General features: G+C 51.1%; 1 protein-coding gene across 1 annotated transcript; it reads right to left on the bottom strand.

The window, feature by feature from the left end:
* Nucleotides 1–1,252: 1,252 nt before the first annotated feature.
* On the bottom strand, nucleotides 1,253–22,935 carry Ss18l1 (SS18L1 subunit of BAF chromatin remodeling complex). Its single transcript, XM_028885353.2, has 11 exons — nucleotides 22,845–22,935; nucleotides 13,689–13,765; nucleotides 12,768–12,852; nucleotides 11,153–11,297; nucleotides 10,363–10,560; nucleotides 8,679–8,843; nucleotides 8,230–8,331; nucleotides 7,185–7,277; nucleotides 4,810–4,929; nucleotides 3,709–3,836; nucleotides 1,253–2,347 (listed from the first exon to the last, which is right to left on the bottom strand). Exons 1-11 carry the CDS (start codon nucleotides 22,911–22,913, stop codon nucleotides 2,321–2,323), a joined length of 1,209 nt encoding a protein of 402 aa, XP_028741186.1. The 5' UTR covers nucleotides 22,914–22,935; the 3' UTR covers nucleotides 1,253–2,320.
* Between the last annotated feature and the right edge of the window lie 168 nt (nucleotides 22,936–23,103).

The following is a 23,103-nucleotide window of genomic DNA, read 5'->3' as shown; positions in this document are numbered from 1 at the left end:
AAAATTACATAAAAATGAACAAAACATTAAATAAACATTATTATTAATCATTAAATATATTAACACCAAAATCATGTATAAATTAGGAAATAAATGTACAAACTATTTCACAAAGTGCTTTTAAAAATATATACACAACATTCAAGAAATTCTTAATGTAAGACATTTCAGATTGAAGTTTTGGGGTGATACATTTTTTAAGTGTCCTTTTCTTTCAAAAAGTATTAATACAGCACTTATACGCACACACACTAATACAGCGCTTAACATACACATACACACATACTAATACAGCACTTAACACACACATACACGCACACGCGCAAACACACATGCACACACACACATAAAAGGCATATTCCCAGATTGGCAAGGAATAAAAACCATTTTCACAGTTACTTAAAATGTTTCGACATTTTCAATGGGAAATTTTAGGCCCCAATTGAGCTTGTAGACTAGTTTTATAAAAATTTCCAGAAAAGAAAGGAGCAAAAGAGATGACCTCCTAAAATGAAGTTGCTAATACTTGTCACTTAGCGATCAGAAACTCATTTCTGTAAAGGTAATACCGTCACATGGTCAGCCCTTGCCAGTGTTAAGGGTTTCCTAAACCCTATGCCTACAAGACATACATGCCTGCATTTGTTGGTATGTATCAGTTCTACAGGAGAGGGAAGAACAGGACTGTAGCCAACACAGACAAGTCCTTCAGGCTAAGCCCTCTAAGTGAAATAGTCCTTGCTCTGTTTTTCCCAGCAAGGCTGTCAAGATTAATTCAAGTAAAACCCACAAAAGTGCCTTGTACATCCTCACCCACTGAACTGCAGGTGAGTTTCATATCGGTAAGTTCATATTTGAGAAGCTATCAACCGACACAATAGAGCCAGGTGTGGTGCATGTCTGAAATCTCAGGACTTGGGAAGTGGAGGCAGGGGGATCATGAACTTAAGGTCAGCCTTAGCTATACAGTGAGTTTGAGGCCAGCCTGGGCTACTCAAGACCTTGTCTAAAAACACAAAACAAAAGCTGGTTAGGTGATGCACCAGGCTCTGGATCCTTGGGTTTTTTGTTTTTGTTTTTGTATCTTCTTGGTTATTCTTAGAATTACACCAGCACTTATCTTGAAGTCCCTCCTCTCCCTTTCATAGTAACAGGATTATTACTGTCCCAATAAAGGCTGAGAAATGCCAGTGCTACATTATATGTGGTATTTCCCTTTGATCGTACCTTTTCAAAAAGGCTGTTTCTCATGTTTTACATAGAATTAAAATGAGATTGAACATTCTAGGGCTGTAATGAAAAAAAAAAAAAAAGAAAAAACCCACTAAATTTCACTATATAAAACTTGTACTTTTCATTTAAAATAACATAATAAAGTTATTTCGATTTGTTAAAAAATACAGTGTGGATTTCAGATTTCCCTAAATGCAAAGGAACGCTTGCTTAACAATCTGAACTTGTAAAATTTAGCATCAGTACTTCCAGTTCTCTTGAAGTTTAGGACTGGGCATACTCAAATCCTTGACATCAAATAAACAAGGGCAAAGCCACACTACTCACAACGCAGCTGGCAGACAGTGAGCCTCGCTCTGCAGAACACTGCCCTCCCTAGGGTGGGTTGCTCTCACACTGCCCTCATGGGCACGTTTCCTCAGAATAGAGTCACTGACCCCTCTTCATTGTCTAATTTAAAGCCACACACTTTTGGGATCACAGGGAGAGGACGGACACAGGCGGTGGGTGAGTTCTGGAGAGGACAGCTCACGGTCTCTCCACATGAAGCACATTTTCTGTTACAGTGACATAGGAAACTAGCCCAAGACACAGAAGGTGTCCCCAAGCCCCATCCAGGCACAGGAAGATGGCCACCCAGGGTTGTAGTATGTGTGTCAAGCTGTGGGCAGCCGGTTAAAGAAACATTTATAGTCCACTTTGCAACAAAGGTGTGAGAGGGACACGCTGGGTCTGTTTACAGTAACATGGACCATGGTGTCTTTCAGATACTGTCTCATCACTGGCCACGAACATGTGATGGCAGTATGACCCCCCAAAGCTAGCTAAGAACATCGAGGCGGGGTGAGGGGCACAAACAGGACAACCTCTCCATCGTGTCGATATACAATACTTTACACAGCACCAAATGTCACACCATCACAGCCAGCAGTGCACGCTTGGCATCATACCCAGCATGAAATGAGCCTGCCTCACATGCAGACATGGCATTGGGCGCAGGGTAACCAACATGTCATGACTCATCAGAACTGCCACTGGCTTGTCCAGAACATACTACTGTGAAGGGTCCAAAGACAGCGCTTGTCCCTTATTGCTGGTAATTTCCATACTGGCCCTAAAAGAGAACAAGATATAGATTACACCCCCTCAGTCCTGAGTGGCAGGGTCTACACTCAAGTGACAGGAAGCTTCTTCCGATCGCCAGAACCCTGGATGGGTGGAAAGTGTCCTCAAAAGCAAGTAGCTAACAGCCTGCCAAGGTCCACGAAGGGAGAGGCAGTACTTCTCTAATCCAGAAGTGCCGTGTTTTAGCCTGACAGTCCCTCCCCCACCTTCTTCCCCAGTTTTGACGATGGTTTATCTGACCTGACTTATTTTTATCAGCTCTACTCACAGGCAATGCCTGTGAAGTGCTCTCAGCGATGCACTGGGTTCTCTGGGAGATAGGGCCTAGCCGTGTGCCTGAGCAGACGTCAGCGGACCCTCCAGGAAGGGAGTCCTGTGCCCTGAGCTCCTTCCAGTGACTGATGGGGCAGCAAGGCTGGTGCCAGCACCGGGTTCCACTCTTAGGAAATGGTTAGAGTGACCTGGTTAACAGAGTCAGTCAATGCAAATCTGAAGAGAGCACTGGAGATGGCTGCAGGGTTGGAAGCTAACAGAACCCCGCACCCAGAGGAAGAATCTCCTGACGGGCACAGGCACTCAACCCCACCCGGCTTCCTTTCTCCACAGCTGGCAAAGAAGGGCTCCTGGGAGCCCACAGTGAAGAGTCAATGCAGAGCCAAGCTGATGGGTCTCCGGGGCCTGAACCCAGGTGGGTGAAGCAGAGGGCACAGCAGGCCCTGAGTACAACTGTCAGGGCAGGCAGCACCTCTGGACAGAGTAAGCCTAACTCAGTGTTAGTTAGCTGGTTACCCTCAGCCCAGCTAGTTCTTCCCACAGGGAATTATGGTGGTGCCTGGAGCTATTCCTAATCCTCAAAACTGGGGAATAGAGTTGGGGAGAGACTGGCATCTATGGGTAGTGGCCAGGGACACTAGAAAGCACAGACTATACGCAGCAGCTTGCTGTGTACTTGCTTAAGTCCATCAGCCAAGTGACTGGGTTGGGACCTTGAGACCCACAGCTAAAACTCTTACAGGCTGCATTAAAGGTCTGAAGTGAGGACACTTTTCCCTGAGATGTCCCTACTGTGGCTTCTCTGGAGGCAAGTGTAGTCATGACCATTCAGTCTATGACTAAGTTAGCACTTGTTGGTCCACAAATTCTTGAGATGTTCTTTTTTGGTCTCTGGGAAAGAGGTATCTGTGTCATCAAGACCATCCTAGCAACTGTAGCCCCAGAGGTTGCACACTGCTGCTGTCCTGGAAGCTAATCGGCCCCTCTTCCTATTCCTCAGGACCGTAAGAGAGATCCTTGCCATGCCTCACTTGACACTTGGCAGACAGTACTTTCACAAACATCCAGAAAGCTTGCCTGCTCATAGCCGTAAGGCCGCTGCTGCTGGGCAGAAGGTCCCGTCTGCGATGCTCTGTAGCTTCCATACTGTTGACCTTGGCCTTGCTGGTAGCTCGAGTACTGTGAGGGGGCTCCCTGGGCAGGGCCTTTGAAGACAGTAGAGGCTGTCAGGCCAATCACGACCAGGTTTCCAAGCTTGTGAACATCCAGATACCAGGCACCTACCCTTTGGTGGGTAAAGCCTGTACTACAAGAGTGCTACAACTCAGCTTGCCATCTCTGACAGTCCTGTGAGGACTGGGGACTATGGCCATACACATATAGGACACTGAGGGCCTGTCCCCAGCACACTGGGGCTGCCACCTTGCAGAAGTGGGTGAAGGGCTACTCCAGAACCAGCTGGAGTCAGTTGTGGTGGACAGAGTAAAGCAAAACCTTAAACTCAGGTAGAAAAGAAATGTCAGACTTCCTATGAAAACTAAGTTGAAGGCTGAGGAAAGGATTGATAAAGCACGTGTGTGTGTGTGTGTGTGTGTGTGTGTGTGTGTGTGTGTGTGTGTGTGTGGTGCTGGGGACTGAACACAGATCATCACAGATGGCAGGAATCTACCATGGAACCACAGTCCAGCCCCTAGTGAACACTAGGCAGGCTTTCAATGCTACATGGCTGTAGCCTGTAAGCTACTGCCCAATGCTGTTTTTCTTTCTTCCCGCATGCATGCCTGCACACCACATGCATCAAGCAGAGGCCAGAGAGTGGCGTCGGATCTCTCCTGGCACTGGAGTTCCGTCAGTTGGGAGCTAGCTACCATATGGGTGCTGAGGACCAAATACAGATCCTCTGCAAGAAAACTAAGTTCTTAACAGCCGAGCCATCTCCCCAGCCCCACTGCTGGCTTCTGAACTGCAACCGCTGGACTGGCGTAGCTGATGATCTTAGACACAGGAAGGCAGGGTACGGGGTACTCGGGAACCCTGGGCACAATCCCCCAACCTCTCCAGAAACTAACATCTATGCCAAAATAAGCTTACTAAACATCTGCCTGCCAACAATACAATGCAGGCAGCAGGCAGCAGGCCCCAGAGGCCTCGGTGAGAAGACACGCTGGCCGGCCTTACCGTAGCCTTGCTGCTGCCCCGGGTAGCTCTGCTGGCTGGGGTACTGCTGCTGGGAGTAGGTCTGCTGCTGCGCTGAGCCCTGCTGGTACCCAGTCTGCTGCTGACTGTACTGGGAGTTTCCTGAAGGAAGAGGGGGGCACAGTCTCATTTCGGGGCGGTGCACAGGGCTCCCTGTCACCCACAGGACAGCCATGGAATCCTTGCACCATGCCTCCAGAGGCAGTGTGTTTCCACAATGGCTCAAATATCATACTACGTTTTTGTCTTTTTAGAGGATACAAATGAAAAGCCAGATAATACAAAATGGGTGATACAGCTGCTAAGATAAAGGCTAACAACAGTACCACGCACCAGACTATCAAGTTCTACTCCACATGGTTGATCCTAATTGTCAATGTGACTGGATTCAGAACCACCTAGGAGACACACCTGAGTGTGTCTCTGAAGGTGTTTCTTGAAAAGTTTAAGTGAATGTGGGTAGCACCATGTCAGGGACTAGGGTCCCAGACTGAATAAAGAGGAGAAAGTGAGCGGAGCACCAGCATTCAGCGTTCATCCCTCTTCGCTTCCTGACTGCAGAAGCCATGTGACCAGCTGCCTCAGGCTCCTTCCACCATAGACTGTCCTTCAAACTGTGAGCCAAAGCAAGCTGTTCCTTAAGCGGCTTTTATCGGGTGTTTTGTCCCAGCAACAAGAAAAGTCAGACCCAGCCCCAAAGGATCCCTTCAGTGAAGGCCAGGGATGGGTCTGTGTGAAGTGAGGGAATCGTGAGCCGATGCACAGAGGCCACAGGACGATGCAGGTGGCGACTGCAGCATGTTTCTCCAAGCCAAGAGACAGCCAGACTGATGGCAGCCGGCAGATGCTGGTGAGGCCTGCAGCAGACCCGCCCTGAGCTGGCAGAAGGTGGGTCTGCAGACACCTTGACCTCAGATCTCAGGCCTCCGGAGCTAGGAGGCACTGAAGGCCTGATGCTTCAAGCTGCCCTGCTGCTATTCCGTCACTGCAGCCCTGGAGGTTGGACATCAACAAGCAGGCCACAGCAGAGAACTGAGGGGATTGTCCCACCTACAGTGGGTTTGGTTTTAAAGGAATAAAACAGGAAAATTAATGCAGATGGTGAAAATCAAGTGCTGTGGGATAATGCTCCTGTACACTGTAAAGACTGTCACTTGAATTGGTATAAAACCCTGATTGGCCAGAAGCCAGGCAGGAAGCACAGGCGGGGCGACCCAACTAAGAATGCTGGGAAGAGGAGTCGCCAGCCAGACACAGAGGAAGCAAGACGAGAATGTCGACTGAGAAAAGGTACTGAGCCACATGGCTAAACAGATAAGAATTATGAGTTAACTTAAGTGTAAGAGCTAGTCAGTAATAAGCCTGAGCTAATGGCCCAGCAGTTATAATTCATATAAGCATCTGGGTGGTAATTTGGGAAGTGGCTGCTGGGTATTTGGAAGTTGCTGGCGGAACAGAAACTTCCACCTACAATCAAGTCTGAAGTTGTGACCAGGCAGGTAGAAGTCTCAAAACTGTGGGCTCAATCAGTACAGACTGTGTGTCAGTGTATTATACACACACACCTCTCTGTGTTTCTTTCTTACAGAGTTATTATTCTAAGATACTAAAAGTCAATTATTAAGAAATACTTCAGGAGCGATGACTCAGAGGTTAAAGAGTGTGTGGCTACTCTTCCAGAAGACCCAAGTTTGGTTCCCAGAACACCATTAGGTGGTTCACAACCACCTGTAACTCCAGCTCCAGGAGCTACAACACCCTCTTCTAGTCTCTGAGAATACCACCTGTGAAGGTGAATGAGTACATACACACAACACATAAATACAGGACAGAAATAAATCTTTTTTTTTTGTAGCTAATGTGAATTTATGTCTGCTAAGTCTGTGAATCTATGACTCTCAACCTGCTTAGGACCTGTGTATCTCCTCTCACTTCCCCTTCTGTGGTATCCCATTGGTGACGCCTGTCAGCCAAGGTGGGCATATTTACACCACAGAGATGGATACACAGCTGTCCCTCTCCCCCATTCCTACAGCACCACCACGGGTCTCTCCATGCTGCGGACACAAGCCCCTTACAGAAGCTCACTACTGGGCTCACGGGCCACTCGGCTGGAGGGATGGCAGCGTTTGTCCCCCAGCAGCAATACCCCCAGCATGGTCAGACAAACCCTGTCCTGTTTCCCAAACGTAGGGGTGAAGTGAAGTCCCAGTGCAGAGCCTGGCGAACCCCACCTCGCACACCTACACCACTATCTACTGCCATCAGTGACGGGCGACTCTGTTAGCCCTCGGAGTGCAGTATCAACTGCTGGGCCCGCGCTGCGTTTACACACGGGGCCCACCCATACTCCTTACCCCCCTCATAGTAGTGCTGTGTGGAGTCCTCAAACGAGCGGTCGTAGCTCTGCTCTGTGTAGGACGATTGCTGGTAGGCGTAGTCGCCGTGGCCTGCAAGAAACAGGGGACTTAACCGTCAGCAGGGTGGTCTCCTCGCCTAGGTCCTGGGGACGACGGGCTCTGCAGCAGTGAGTCCAGGCCAGGGGATGAACTGGCTGAGCCCACCTCTCTAAGCCTCTCTGTTATGTCTGCTGTCTGTCTGTCTGTCTGTCTCTCTCTCAAACGCAGACATCACCGTCGCTGTGAGGCTTGTAGAGAGAATCAAGCCTTCTTGACAGCACTGGCTGTTCTCTCCCATATCCGTCCAGCTTCTGGGGCTTCCTGGGTAGTGGTGCTGTGACCATGAGAAGGCCTTTGGAACACGCTACCATCTCACACCAGGCACCACGGCTTGCTACAAGACTTGTCTCAGCCACCTATCCTGCTCTTATTCCCCAATCCCAGACATGCACCCTATCTCATGCTATGGCTTACACCAGGGCCCTGGCTAGGAGTTCTCCCACAGACTTCCACTGTTCTCTCTCAAAATATACAGTTAAGATAGATATTTACTGAAACAGGGTCTCCTGTTGTAGCCCGGGCTGGCTTCAAATTCTTAATCTTCCTGCTTCAGCCACCAAAGAGCTGGGAACATAGGCATGGACTACCATACCCAGTATTTAAGATCACTTTAAATGCTACTTTCACAAATCTACTTAAAGGTGACAATTTGCAGAAGTGAGGGCAGGAGGCTGGATATTAGGATCCACCATGATAACCACACCTGTCAGTACTGGGTGGCTCTACCCAGCTCAGACTGCTACTACCTTCTGGGAAAGGGAAGCAGAAAAAAACCAAAGAGGTGGATGGTGTCCTAAGGCAGAAGATATTCTTCTCAGAGACCAGCCTCAATCACGCCCCAATGTGCTCAAGCTGAGGGGACTTGGGGTGCTTTGCTGGCAGGACACAAGGATGTTAGGTCTGAAGAGTAGATCAACAAGGAGTTGCCAGCAGCATGTCTTACCGTCTGGGTAGTACTGCTGACTCATGGGCTCTGCAGCACCCTGGCTGTGGCTGTACTGTTCGCTGTAGTACTCCTCCTGGCCTAGGTACTGCTGGGAAGAGCCTGTGGGGATGTGAGCAGACACTCAGGACCAGCAGGCAGTGGGTGAGACATGCTCACATACCTGGTTCAGTGGCAAAACCATGCTAAGCAGCCTTGCTCACGGGAGGAACACACCCGGGACCATTCAAACACCAATCCTCCCTCTCCTCTTAACCCAGCTGCCCGAATACTCTGGAATCAGAACCACCACCACCTGCCCCTCAGCCCCCAACATCTGCTCCCTGGGCCAGCGGATACTCACTCGGTTCCCATTGTGCCTACAGGCCAAGCATACTCGCTCACGTCATGGAACAAACATTACGGTCCTTGTGGCTCTTCACCACGGGCTGAAGCAGGCCTCGCCTTACCTTGCTGGGAGGGTCGGTAGGGCGCCATGGGCCGCTGTCCCATCATGCTGCTCCCTTGGCCACCCTGGCCCATCATGGCAATGGGCGCCTGGCCCTGGTAATGCTGGCTCCCGCCCTGTGCCGAGTTGTAGTGGGACGTGGCTGCCTGCTGGTGCATCATGGAGACTGTGTGATGAGACAGAGACCCCAAAATAAGCCTGGGGGGGCTCTCCCCTGCAAACCTCCCTCCCTCCTAATGCTACTCCATCATCATTTCCCATGTTCATGTAAGATGGGGCTTTTGGATTCCAAGTCACACCTCTAACAATGTGAACTGCATCTATGCCCTGGCACGAGGTCAGACCTCAGCTGTTAGTACAGAAGAGCGGCACTGGGCAAGACAATGTGGGTTCTCAGGGCCCACAGCTCCCGAGCAAAGAAACTAGAATCCTGTCCTTCCTGGTTCCCAGGACTTGTCCTGAAGGAGTCAGTGTCCTCGCCTCACTTCTTGAGCAGTGGCCCTATAGCTACTGTAGGCTGCACCTGCCTGTCTGCTGGTCGTCCTCACACTGCTCAGAACCCGGGAGCAGCACTACCCACAGAGATGAAACAGGGTCCATTTGCTTTAGAGTTTGTAGAAAGGCAGGCCCGGTGGAGCACACCTGTCACTCTGGCTATTCAGGAGATGGAGGAAAGAAGATTCCAAGTTCAAAGCCAGCCGAGGCAATTTAGTGAGGGATGTAGCTCACTAGTAGAGCCCCTGCCTTACATGCATGAGGTCTTGTGCTCAGTCCCCAGCACTGGGGGGGAAAAGGAAGAAAGAAAGAAAGAAAAAGCTTCTAGTATCATGTTGAAAAAGTAAAACAAGCCGGGCGGCAATGGTGATGCCTTTAATCCCAGCACTCTGTGAGTTCGAGGCCAGCCTGGTCTACAGAGTGAGTTCTAGGACAGCCAGGGCTACACAGAAAAATCGTCTCTTGAAAAACCAAAAAAGTGAAGCGATCTTCAATAAACACTCTAACAATGTGTTTGCAAAAATAAATCTGCAGTGTTATGATCATAGAAAACACTAGGAGAAGCTGGGCAGTGGTGGTGCACGCCTTTAATCCCAGCACTTGGAAGGCAGAGGAGGCAGGTGAATTTGAACTCTGTGAGTTCGAAGCCAGCCTGATCTACAAAGTGAGTTCCAGGACCAAAAAAAAGAGAGAGACTAGGAGACACTCCACCTTGTTTTGTAACATTCCTCTGAAACCCCTCTCTCTGATGCTCAGAGAACATCTAGATTGGACCTGCCATGTCCCAGGTACGTCATGATCAGCACCCACCATCACACACAGCCTAGATCTGGGGCTGCTGCTCTGCTGAGAGGCCTGGACCTCCAGCTTAGCATTTGTGACCCTTCATCTTTCCTACTTCTGGATTTTGCCAGGGGTCCCCTGTGTGGGATGATATGCCTCATCTGAGACCAGTGTTCTTCCAAGTCCCACAGACAACGGCACCCTTTCCTTAGAATTCCTGAGGCCTCTGAGAAACCACTCAGGGCCGAGTCCCTGTGTATCCACCCACCTGGCCTGGTGGAAACACCTAGGGAAATGTCACAGCACCTGCCAGGCGGGCCGCCCCTTTGGGGCCACACAGACAAGCTGCCTGATTTCCTAGGGTTTAGGAGCTGGCCAGGGCTGTGGGGCCAGGTGGAGGGCAGTACCTGGGTTGGACTGCATGTTGATGTTGGTCCGAGATACATAGTTGCTGATGGCACCTTGGCCTTGCATGGGAACACTCTGTGAGGTGGGTCCCGAGTGGCTGTAGCCAGGCCCAGTGCCATGACCACTGCCTGACATGCTCATGGAGGTTGTGGGCAGTGTGCTCTGGGCCGTCTGCTGCATGGACACGTGGTTTGGACCTGCCGGGAGGGATAGGAAAGGGAGTGTCAGGCACTGGAGGCCAGGTAACCACCTCAAGGTAAAGACACCAAGTTCCCTTTCTGAGGAGGAAGTTAATCCCTGGTCAGTAACACTGATGAAGTAAGCGATGAATGAACAGACACACACCATGTGTCACGGTTACTGAGAGCCCGCGTAGTTATTAGTTCTTATACTGCAGCAATAGCAGCAGCAGCAGCACCACCACCACCACCACCACAACCATCACACCACCACCACCACCACCACCACCACCACCACCACCACCACCACCACCACCACCCCCTGCACACCTTCATTCTAGAGAATCCACACAGAAGCACATGTCTGTACATTAAGTGGACGGAGTCAAGCAGAACTGGGCACCTGAAGTCAGCTTGATGCCCTCTGCACATTTATTCAACCCCCACATACACTTAGGCTTAGCAGAGTCCCTGTGGCCAGAACAGTGGGAGGACAGAGGTGGGCACAGGCCAGGCCAGGAAGGCACTATGCCCAGCTCTGCCGGTTGTAGGCTGTCGCTGTAGCCACCTACGGCTACCTTGGTGACATCGCTGCAGCAAACCTGCTCACCGTTACCGATCTGGCCCTGCATGAGGGAGGCAGGGGGCAGGCCTGTGCTGATGGCATCGCCGAGGCTGCCCTGGGGGTGCAGGCCCTGGCTGGAACCGCTCTGGCTCAGCGCTCCTGGGCCCAGGCTCATGTTCTGTGTTGGTGGCTGTAGACGACAGGAAGGTTGGGAAAGGACAGTTAACTCAGAGAATGGCACCAAGAGCCACCCCAGGGACAGAAGAATGGCACAGCTACCTGCCAGCGGGGTACTGGGCTGAGACAGAGACCAAACATGACATTCAGAACATCAATCAGCTGGCCAAGTGTCTCTGTCCACATCTCATCAACAACCCAGGCCCTGCACACACATGCTATCTGTACCTAGCCAAAAAAGGGAGCCCCTAACTAGGCCTGGTGCTACAGCCCTATAATCTCAGCCAAGAGGAGGAGGCAGGAGGATGGCAAGTTCAAGGCTTGCCTACTGCGTGAGTTAAAGTTCAGTCTGGGCAAAATAGTTAGATCCTAAAACTAAAATTTATTTTTAAGAAGTAAAAGACAACTGAGGATATAGCTTCATATGCACAAAAGTCCAGGTTCAACCCCCAGTACTGAAAATGAGAAGGGGAGTGTCCAGCAGGACCAGCTGGTATCTGCAGAAGCACCTGATCAACATCACAGCCGACCAAGGTATAATGCCACTAATAATGCCTCCACTTTCCCAGGGAACAGTGGTATCAGGGGTGAGCCATTCTTGATAACACGTCTGCCCTGGCACCTTGTAGTCAGCCGTGGTCATCCTGGGGTTACCTCACTTGGCCACAGGCATATGATCCAACTTCACAGTAAAAATTTAATTAGGGGAAAATGCATTTACAGAAAATCAAACAGACAGTAAAATATTTATGCTAACATCTGGAACATGGCTGCACTGGAGATTTTTTCCTTTCAACTTTCTTTTTTTTTTTTTCTTTTTGGTTTTTCGAGACAGGGTTTCTCTGTGTAACTCTGGGTGTTCAGAAACTCACTTTGTAGACCAGGCTGGCCTCAAACTCACAGAGATCCACCTGCCTCTGCCTCCCGAGTGCTGGGATGAAAGGCGTGCGCCACCACTGCCCAGCTCTTTCTTTTATTTTTAAGCCAGGGTTCACACTGTGTAGCTTCAGCTAGCTTGGTACTCAGTATACTGCCCAGTCCAGCTTCAAACTGACAGCAGCCCCGTTACCTCAGCGTCCCCAGTGCGGGGACTAAAGGCATTCACCAAGAAAGAGTTTTTTTTTTTAAAGTCCTGGTAATGCACTCACATGCACCAGAAACACTCACACCATTTGGAGGGGCTTACAATGTATGAAGCCCGGCATTCAAGCCTCAGCACCACAAAAACAGAGAGCAAACAGAAAGAAGTGTTTACGATAAAAGCGAAAAGCTCCCTCCTGTCCATCACGACACTGATAACATTCCTAGGGCTGGTTCTGGGGTCACTTCTCCACACTAAGCAGTCAAAGACCCTTCTACCTGTCTGGTCATGTGATGGGGGTTTTTTCAGAACCCCTGATTTCTGATGCCTAGTAGTACTGGGTTGCTGTTGGTCACCTGACCACCTGAGATGACACACCCAGAAACTGGTCGCAGTACCTACCGCAGGAAGCAGCGACTGCATATTCTGGTTGGAGTCTGCTATCGTGGCCAGGTAGACCAGGTTCCGGTGCAGGATCTGCTGGTACCTGTGGGAGAAGCATACAGGTGAAGCAGGACAAGCTGCCATGCCCAAGGTAGAAGCACAGTCCACCCAAGTGAACCTTGACCTCCAGCCAAATTCCAGCAGGACACTGGCCCCAAGGACACCCAGGCCGGGCTGGAAATAGGCAGCTGCAGCTCTCCACAGTCCAGGAAGGGGTAGGCAGGGAACAGGTCCAGCCAGGTCCCGAGTAGGCTCCTGTTCCATGATTGAACCCTGGGAAGACCCTGAGATGTGAGCCAAGAGGAAGGCGGTACTAGGTCAATGGAAAAGGAGGAGAGGCCTAAAGAAGACTGAGGAAGACAGGGAACAGAGCCCTGCTCCAAAGTCAGACATCAGGCTAACCCCATAGCAGCCGATAGCCTGAAGAGCCATATAAGGAAACAGGAAGGGGCCAGGGGACTGAGGACCCTGACCCACATCTCACCCACACATCACACCAAGCAAGGCCTCAGCTCTCTCAGACAAGATGCACCAGGTGGGGACCTGGGCCATGCACACTTGATACCCAGGAGACTCAAGACCCCTCATGAAGGTGAGACAGAGCTCTGAGGTACTTTGCCCACACAGAAGCACAGGCTGTCTCCTGGTTGGGTCTACTATTGGCCCCATGGATGGAGGCTGTGGAAACTCCATCCCTCTTTACCCCAAGCCCTAATAGTGAGGGTTCCCACCGCACTTGTACCCTCAGGATTACATATGACCTCACTCTGCTCTGTCCGTACCCAAGGAAACTTTCCCAGAGCACGGAGAAGGCAGTGTCACAGAGACCAAGGGAGGGCTGGGTCTCGGGCTGGGTCTCGGGCTGGCATGGTTACTTACTGAGTGCACTCGGCTGTCTTGCCCTTGCTCTGGTAGTCCAGGATGCACTGGATCAGATGGTGGTTCTCATCCAGCATCTGAAGGGGAGGGAAGCAGGGCACACGCCAGTCACACAGCAGCTGGTTCACACCTAGGACGCCAGGATCCTTGGGGAGTGTGTTGGGGACACTCACTCCAGGTCCCAGGCCCCTACCTAGAGAGTGCCACAGACCCTCACATCACAACTGCACAAGAGGCAGCTTACATCTCGGTAGGCTATGTTCAGCCTGGGCCAGCGAGGGAAGCCAAGGGGACATCGTGGCTAGTAGGAGGTGCTACAGATTCACAGAGTAGGCAAAACACCAAGGCGACTGACGAGGGAACCATGGGCTACCGATCTACAACCTCACCCCTCTGGATCTCCTCCAGCCCTGAGCTCAACATGAGAAGTGTCACAGAAAGCCCAGGCCGCAGTCTGCAGAGATCAGCAATGTTTCCAGACTGTCTTACGTGTGATACACGGTCGACATTTGAAAACGATCTCAGTGAGTGATGGGTGAATGAATGGCCAGACGTGAACATGTTGGAGATGGGCCGTGGGCCCCCAGGACTGTTGCACAGGCTAGCAGCTCAGTTTCAAAGAGTAGGAAGTCGGTCCTCACGCCACCAGCTATAGCCTACACTCAGCATGGTACGGAACTGGCCAGACACCGTACAGGTGGCAAGACTGGAAGGCACTGGGCTGAGCTCCCAAGCTGTCTTGGAGGCGCTGATGTGTCTGTAGGAGAGTCTAACACTCTTCCCAAACCCCGTAATGTGAGGGTCTGACGTCCACAGACCCCAGGGTTGGTGCATCTGCTCTAGCATGTGCTGGCTTCAGTGACTGGTGGCACTGAGTGGGACTTCAGGGACACTGGGCATGCCTGGGGGTGCAGGGGACATGCCAAGCTTATGGGCAGGTGTGGTACACAAGAGCCTCCTACAATTTGACAGTCCCCTTGAGAAATGCAGAGGGAGAGGTGGGAGGGGACAGAGGAAGAAGTGTGCCAAGCCAGTGGGCAGAGGACAACCTGCAGGTCATGTTGAGTCATCTTCCACCTGGAGTGACCAGTCTTCCTGGAGGAGGAAGCCTGCCTCACCGGCTACTTCCTGTGCCACACGGGGCCTTCGATCAATGGCTCACAACAGGCAGGCCCTTACCTTCACCAAAACACATACTTGGCCTGTGCCTTTAGGCTGCCTGCTGCCCCCCCTCTACTTTGCAGCATGGGTCCCTGAACTGCTTCCTGCCTGAGTCTAGCTCCCAGCACCACCCCTCAGCCTGTACAGCTTCAGGGTGGTCTCTCCTGCCCTGCTCCTTTGCAGGTTAAAACACCTCGAGGTGACAACCTATCCTGGACTCAGTACCCACCATGCCCACCAGGGGGCACTGCCGCACAGAAGCTGCTGATAAGAGTGATCTAACATTCAGGGAAGGATTTTCTCCAGGTTACGTGAAGAACAAACCTCTGATGCACACCCCACCCCCACACAAGGCTCCCAGCATGCTCTTCTTCAACTCCCCAATCTCAAGGAACGGCTCTCTCCAAGGATACAAAGTAAGCCCCCACACAGCATGCCTAGGATGTCATGTCAGCATCAGCCGCGAGGAAGACACAGAGAGGTCAGTGACAGCACCACTATATTACGGTCTAGCCACAAGGTGGGACAGTGCCGCATTCCACAGTACCTAGCATTTATAAACACGAGGAAATACTGGACAGTTACCATGTTTTAAGATTTTGTTCTTAGTTATGTGTTTGTGTGTTTGCTTGTGTGCTGGAGTGTGCAGGTACCCACAGAAGCCAGAAAAGGAGGGTCAGATCCCCTAGAGGAGTTACAGGTGGTTGTGAGCTGCCCAATGAGGGTGCTAGGAACTGAATTTAGAGCCCATGCAAGGGCAGTGCATGCTCTTAACTGCTGAGCTAAATCTCTAGCCCATGCCTTCTCAAAACAGCAAACGGGGTGCTGATTCACGGGGTGCTGGCTTGCGGTGTGCTGGCTTGCTTAGTTTAAAAACATTTACAGCAGCTGGGCGGTGGTGGTGCACACCTTTAATCGCAAGCACTTAGGAAGCAGAGGCAGGTGGATCTCAGTGAGTTCGAGGCCAGCCTGGTCTACAAAGCGAGTTCCAGGACAGCCAGGGCTGTTACACAGAGAAACCCTGTCTTCAAAAACCAAAACCAAAAACCAAAACCAAAACCAAACATTCACAGGAAAGACAGGATGCAGACACAGACGCATGCCGAGAGTGCCAGACCCTCACAGATCTGCCTGCAGGGGACAAGCATGGTATACGATTCTAAGGACAGTGAGAACAGGACCTGAGCTGGCAGTTGTGGATTTTAGAGAGAAAAGCAAAAGGAAGGAACTGAACTGCAGTCGCCAGATCTCAACCAGGTGTATGTAGAGCTACCCGGGAAAGTCCCAAGAGGCTCAAACTGTTCCTTGACTGCATCTTGGCAGGGATGGAAAGGAAAAGGGCAGAGAGTACCCCACAGTGAGGACTACGGAACCTCCAACCCTGTCCCCAGTCTCAACAGGGCAAACCCATGATGGCCAGCATCAGCCTACGGAGGAAGCCTGTTGTCTGAGGGGCAAACAATAATACCAAGGCCAGGATTCAGGCCAGGGGTAGAGCATTTGTCTGCGTAACATGCAGAACTTCAGTCTGGTCCGGTCTAATCTCCTGCACTGCTTCTCAATGCCCGATACTCGGAGCAACCAAGATTATAAAGAAAAAACACCACACCTATATTCAAATCACAACTATAAAAACAAGTTACTATACAGATGAAAGATAGCAGACTATTTAAAATTGACACAAGAGTGGTATAGTTGGGTCTTGAAGAAGACTGATTCCCAATTTTCTGAGAAACCGCTCCACTGATTTCCATAGTGGCTGTACAAGTTTGCACTCCCACCAACAGTGAGAGTTCCCCTGCTCCACATCCTCTCCAGCATAAGCTGTCTGCAGTGCTTTTGATCTTAGCCATCTGACAGGTGTAAGATGGTAGCTCAGAGTTGTTTTGATTTGCATCTCCCTGATGACTAAGGATGCTGAGTAATTCCTTAAATGTCTTTCAGCCTGTTGTAGTGGTGCATACCGTAATCCCAGCACTCGGGAGGCAGAGGTAGGCGAAACTCTGTGAGTTTGAGGCTAGCCTGGTCTACACAGTTCCAGGACAGCCAGGAATACACAGAGAAACCCCGTCTTGAAAAACAAAAACAGGCCTGGAGAGATGGCTCAGTGGTTAACAGCACTGGCTACTCTTCCAGAGGTCCTGAGTTCAATTTCCAGTAGCCACAGGGCAACTCAAAACCTTCTATGATGGGATCTGGTGCCCTTTTCTGGCATGCAGGCATAAGTGCAGACAGAATACTTACATATAAATAAATAAATCTTAAAAAAAAAAAAAGCAGGGTGGTGGTCGCTCACACCTTCAACTCCAGCACTCATGAGACAGAGACAGATATTGCTCAAAAAACCAAAACATAACACAAACAAACATATTAACACAGGGGCCGGGAGGACGATTCAGAGGGTAAAGGTACATGCCACAAAACTCATGAACTGAGTTCAATCCCTGGGGCCCACACTGTGGAAGAAGAGAACTGTTGTGATTGTTTGTGTTCTGACAAAGTTTGCCTGGGGATCAGACGGTGGAGCTAGCCACTGGTTAACCATAGAGGTCTGCACAGACAGGAGACAGGAAGTGATATGGCTGGGCAGAGAGAGAAAGTGACAAGGCAGGGCACAGACAGGGTCTCGGCCTTTTTGGTCTGAGGATTTGGAGAGGTAAGAGGTGACTGTGGCTGCTCCTTTGCTTCTCTGACCTTTCAGCTTTTACCCCAATACTTGACTCTGGGTTTTTATTATTAAGACTAATTAGGATCATGCTACAGAGAACTGACTCCCACAAATTGTCCTCAGACCTCCATTCCTCTGCCATGGCACCCATGCACAGGCATACTAAATGTGGTAGAAACCACAGGGACACCCCCCCCCCCACACACACACAAAATAAGCTCTTGGAAAATATTAGTGAAAACAAAACAAAAGCTGGGCATGGTAGTGTGTGCCTGTAACACCACCATTTGGGAGGCAGGAAGGGTGTCAAAAGTTGAAGGCTAACCTGGTCTACATAGTGTGTTCTAGGCCTGGTCAAAAATCAAAACAGAACAATAGGGCTGGAGAGATGGCACAGGGGTTAAGAGGGTATATTCATCTTGCAGAGGACCTAAGTTCAATTCCTAGCACCCACTCAGGGAGCTCACAAGTGCCTTGAACAGGCTATGGAAACAGTATGACCAGCTGCCTCCAGCTCCTGCCACCACGGCTCCCTGCCATGATGGCCGAACCCTGAAACTGTAAGCAGAAATAGCCTCTTTAACCTCTTAAGTTGCTTCCTATCAGGTAAGAGAAAAAAAAAAAAAAAACCCGAGACACTGCCCACTACAGAGGTCCATGATCTGAGGATATTTCTAGATGGCTGATAACTAACCTAACAACACTCCCAGGAGAGGGCTGCAAACCTACTGCTAGGAGCCAATGAGACGCCTTGGAACGTTCACCCCACTGCAGAAGATGTGAATTAGCCATGTGAGCTTCAAAGCAGTCCCAAAAGCACAGGCAGGACACGTGGGAGGTACAGCCTTGTAGTCTCACAACCACGTTCACCACGTATATCCAGTTTGCACAGACTACACACACAGCAAAATACTTGACCACAGATACAATATATTGCCACCTTCCTGAGACAACACACATGTCAGTTCTGGTCCTGTACATCTTTGGATCCTTAGAAAATTGAGTTAGCACAGCTCAGCACAACCAAATCATCCTGCGTCCATGAGAATTTCCATGCTGAAGAAAGACACAGATGGCGTTAAAAACCCAGCATGTTTGGATGACTCCGAACTGCATGCCAGAAAATGCCTCTTTACAAGATTCTGGACTGGCCAGTTTTGTAGCAGGCTTTTTTTGGGCCACTAACCAGCTCCCAAATAAAGACATGGAGACTTCTTATTAACTATGAATGCTCAGCCTTAGCTTAGGCTCATTTCTTGCTAGCTCTTATAAATTATTTTAGCCTGTTTCTCTTCATCTACATTTTGCCTCAGGGCTTTTTACCTTTGTTTCATTCTGTATGTCTTACTCTGCAACCAGCAGCTGCCTCGATGGCCTTGGGCATCTCCCTTCTCTCAAGCCCAGATTCCTCCTCCTCCTTATTCTCTCTGCCCACCAGCCCCGCCCATTCCTCTACTGCCTAGCTATTGGCTGCCCAGCTTTTTTTACTAGACCAATCAGGTGCCTTAGGCAGGCAAGGTAAAACAGCATAAACAAATAATACAACACACGTTTTACATAGTTACAGCAACGTTCTTCTACAACACAGTCTTCTACCATTTCCAACAGAGTCCTTGCACGGAGGTGACCTGGTCCCTTCTCTACGCTCACTGCCTTTAACTCAGCATCGTCTTCACTCTCAACGCGGGAGCCACAACAAATGAAAGAGATTCTGAGCCCAAGAAGCCCGAGCAGCCCTGCCTTGCTCTCCTGCAGCCCAGAGGACCCTACATACACATGCTTAAAACAACTAGGTCCTGTCCACAGCCTGTTCTACACAGCATCCCATAGTCCCTCTCCCTCACCACCCACGCCTCCCGGCCTTCAATTCTTCTTTCACATGCCACACCCTAAGCTCCAAGGCCTCAAGACAGCAGTTCCATGCCTTGTCTGCTGGTGGTCATACCTAGCGTTTATTGTACCTGCTGGACACAACACGTTCCTCACTTGTAGCTTGGGGACTTCCTGAAGTGGCCCTGGGGCTCCAAGCACAGAGACAGGTGCCATGCAAGCCCACTGGCTCAGAAATCTAGGAACATGCTAGGGCAGAGTGCCATGTACCAAACAGCAGAGGTGTTCTCACTAAAGGCTCACAAAGGGGAGGGGTGTGAGCAGGTAGGGGACACTGACTCCTGTTCCAAGTGCCTCTCCCCTTTAGACTTGGGGACAGATGTAAAGGCAAGCAGCCTTTGGCCACAGATACCTTCTCTGGAATGTCCGGCTTCACTGAGCAGCAGGTTCCCAAAGAACCCTATCTCTGCTTCTCTCCATCCTAGGAACGCAGGGCTTAGGTTGAGAACCATGCAGGGTGGTCCCTTGCCTGACAGAAGGCAAAGAAACCAAAGGACTGTCCCCACCCCAAGGCGGACTCCAGACAGTAACGAAGGGATATCATTCCCTCCCCATCCAGGGAATGGGAAGAGAGGCTCTGTGCTCTTCTAGGGAGGACTCTTGCTCAAGAACAGCTACCCAAGAGCCATTATTCCGCCATTCTAATAGCAAACTAACTTCCACAAGTCAGTCAACACTGTGGGGACAGGTCTAACTTTCCAAGTGGCCAAGTTACCTTCCTGACTGGATTGGCTGTGCAAGCCTAGAGACCAGAATTCAACCCCTGGAACCCACAGACAAGGAGGAGGAACTGATTTCACAAAGTTGTCCTTCTGATTGCTATATGTACACTGTGGCATGTACACCTGTGCATGTAAAAACAAAAACAAAACCCAATAATAATAGCCAATACAATCATCAACAGATACGCAACTTTTATTGTGTAATTGTTGTGTGAAACAGCAGGGGGCGTCCAGTTGTCCTCACCAAAGCACAGTTGGGACGGAGTACATCTCTCTCAGGTGCTCTGTCATCACAAGGTCACCTGCTCCAGGTCAGGCCAGCTCTCCAGGCTTCCACTCTGGGTCTTCACTCCCTGCTCCATGCAGGCCACCTCTAGGACTATTCACGGCTTGCTCAAATTTCCTGACCTCACAGAACACCTAAACTTGGAAAGTGGGCCATCTACAAATTAATGTTACCATTATCCTTCTAAGAGGGAGAGAAAGAGACAAGGAGATCCAGGAAGAGGAAAACAGATACCTCTCTGCAGCCGAGGACACCAGAGGTTTTGGCAGCTATCAGAAGCTGAGGAGGTGTGAGGCAGGAAGGAAGGAAGGCAGGCAGCCACTCCTTCACACCCTGACAAGGTGAATGAATAAAGACTGCTATCTAGGGAAATTTCGGGACACTCATACATGCGCTTCGGCAGAGCATGGACTCAACAGTATGTAGGGTGTACTAGCTGCACCCAAGTCCCATGCAAAACTAGGGACCAGCAATGAGTTCCTCAGTCACGTGCTAACTCACACACCACAAACAATACCTCAAAGTCCTATCGTGGCCTTGGGACTGTGGAGAGAAGATTAGGAGGGACATCTGTGTGGGATTTGAAGGTTGAGCAGGACCCGAGAACAAGCTGTTACTTCCTTTGCTTTCACTATCTGCCAGTCCTCGCGGGAATCCCTGGCTTTCCCCGGTGATCTTAACACGGGCAGGTTAGCACACACGGCCCGTGCACCGAGTACATGCACTAGAGGTGGAGGTTAGGGCTTTGTGACCGCTAGACACGAGTTCCACCACTAAGTTATATCCCTGGCTCTTGGCTTTGATACAGGGTCTTGCTATATAGCTTGGGCCACCCTTGAACTTGCCATGTAGCTCAGGCTATCCTTAAACCTGTCATCTTCCACTCTGCTTCAGAATGTGATTTCAGTGGTACATCATCAAGCTAGGTCAAAGTACACATTCCCCTCAAGCCTTCCTAGACTCCCGACAAGTACCCTGACAGTATGAACTAAGACCTACTTCCAAAGATGCACAGGCTGTTTCTGCCCTGGACCGCAGTCAGCAAATTTCCCCTCTCTGTGGTCCTCCAACACACTTTAGCTTGGAGAAACTGAGGAGCTTTGATGAGTAGGTGTGACTACAAAATTCTGGATAAATGCTGAAGCCAAAGGTTGCTTTGAAAACAGTGACTATCAAGTCCAACCGCCAGAGTGCCAGCACCGTTGAGTCTGGCAATGTGTGTAGTGCTTCCCTTCCGGCAACCAAGGCGCCCAACCCATGGCCACAGCCACAGCAGCCCCTAGAGCCATCACGGAAAGGTTACCACTTAGCCTCTGTAGTTCAGTTTCCTTCACTAAATCACTTAAAAAAAAGTTGAGTATGATAAGATCTATAAAGCCTTGAACAGTGCCTGGAACACCATGGCATCCCACAGCTTTCACAAAGTCGATAAAAACCCACACTTGAAAACCTGTATTTCTGCTCTGCTCCAATAATCTCCCCTGCTCAAAGCTGGCTAGGGCTTGCCAATTGCGACAACCATTATATTGCTAAGGAGCAGGACATGAGGAGGATATGGGAAACAAGTGACAAGATGAGGAAATTCCCACAAACCCCTCCGGTCATGAGGGACTAAGAGGCCAATGCCCTTGGGGGACCTGACAGGCTTGAGGGAATTCACTCTTCTGTCGAAGAAACCCGAATTGAGAAAAGCCAGAGCATAGAAGATGTTCAGAACTGAAAGACAGCCAGTAAAAAGCTAGTGCCCACGTCAAAACTTAAAGCTTCGTTAGAGATGTCCCCAGACCCATGCAAATGTTTTCTCTGGAAAACAGTACCCCGAACTAAATGATGGGAATGTAGGACGAACCTCCGTTGTCTTAAGTCTGGGTGCAGGCGGCGAGTCTCGCTGATGCCCAGTGACCCGAGCGGGGGCGGGGCTGCGCTCGCCTGAGGTCCACCGCGTGCAGCGAGCTCGGGACACCGCTGCGGGCCGTGGGGATGGCACGCACACTTTGGATGCGTTCCTTTGTGCCGGGCACCGCAGTACCTCATGAGAGCGGCCAGCTCGCCGCAGCGGCGCGCCTCCAGGCTGCCCGCGCCCCCTCTCCACTCGCCAAGCTGCGCGCAAAGGCGCGCGACCGTCGCCACCAAGGCTGTCAGCGGAGCGCGACGAGCCCCCGCCCCGGCTGGAGGAGCCGCGGGCCCCGGCGTCCCGCACTGTTGCGTTTGCTGCCAGGGGCGCTCTCTGAGGACACCGCGGGACGCGTTCCGGGGTCGCCACCCCCTGCGGCCGCCCGGCCCCCGCTGCAAGCGCCTCCGGCAAAGTTGGCGCAGGCTCTCCTGGGGGCGCGCGGGGCCGCCGTCAGGGCTCCGGCTGCCAGGCTCTGCCCCGGCTTTGTTCGCGCCCCGCGCCCACCTTCACTCCGCACCCCCGCGGCCCTGCCCACCTTCTGGATGGTCTGCTGTGTGACCTCCCCTTTGCCTCTCGGCCGCGCCGACGCGAAGGCCACGGACATGGTGGCGGCGCGGACTCAGCCTGTGATCATTGGGGTTTATTCTCCGGCTGCGCCCGGCGGCCCGAGATGCCCATTCTCCGCAGCGCGGGGGCGGGGGCGCGGGGGGTGCCGTGCCGTGGGCTCGCCCGCCCGCCTGCCGCCAATGCGCGCCGGAGCCTCCCACGTCCCCGCGCCTTAAGCCAGTGCCTTC

This window comes from Peromyscus leucopus, chromosome 4 (assembly GCF_004664715.2).
Source record: "Peromyscus leucopus breed LL Stock chromosome 4, UCI_PerLeu_2.1, whole genome shotgun sequence".
NCBI classification, from domain to species: Eukaryota; Metazoa; Chordata; class Mammalia; order Rodentia; family Cricetidae; genus Peromyscus; species Peromyscus leucopus.
This window is presented reverse-complemented; position numbering and strand designations above follow the sequence as displayed.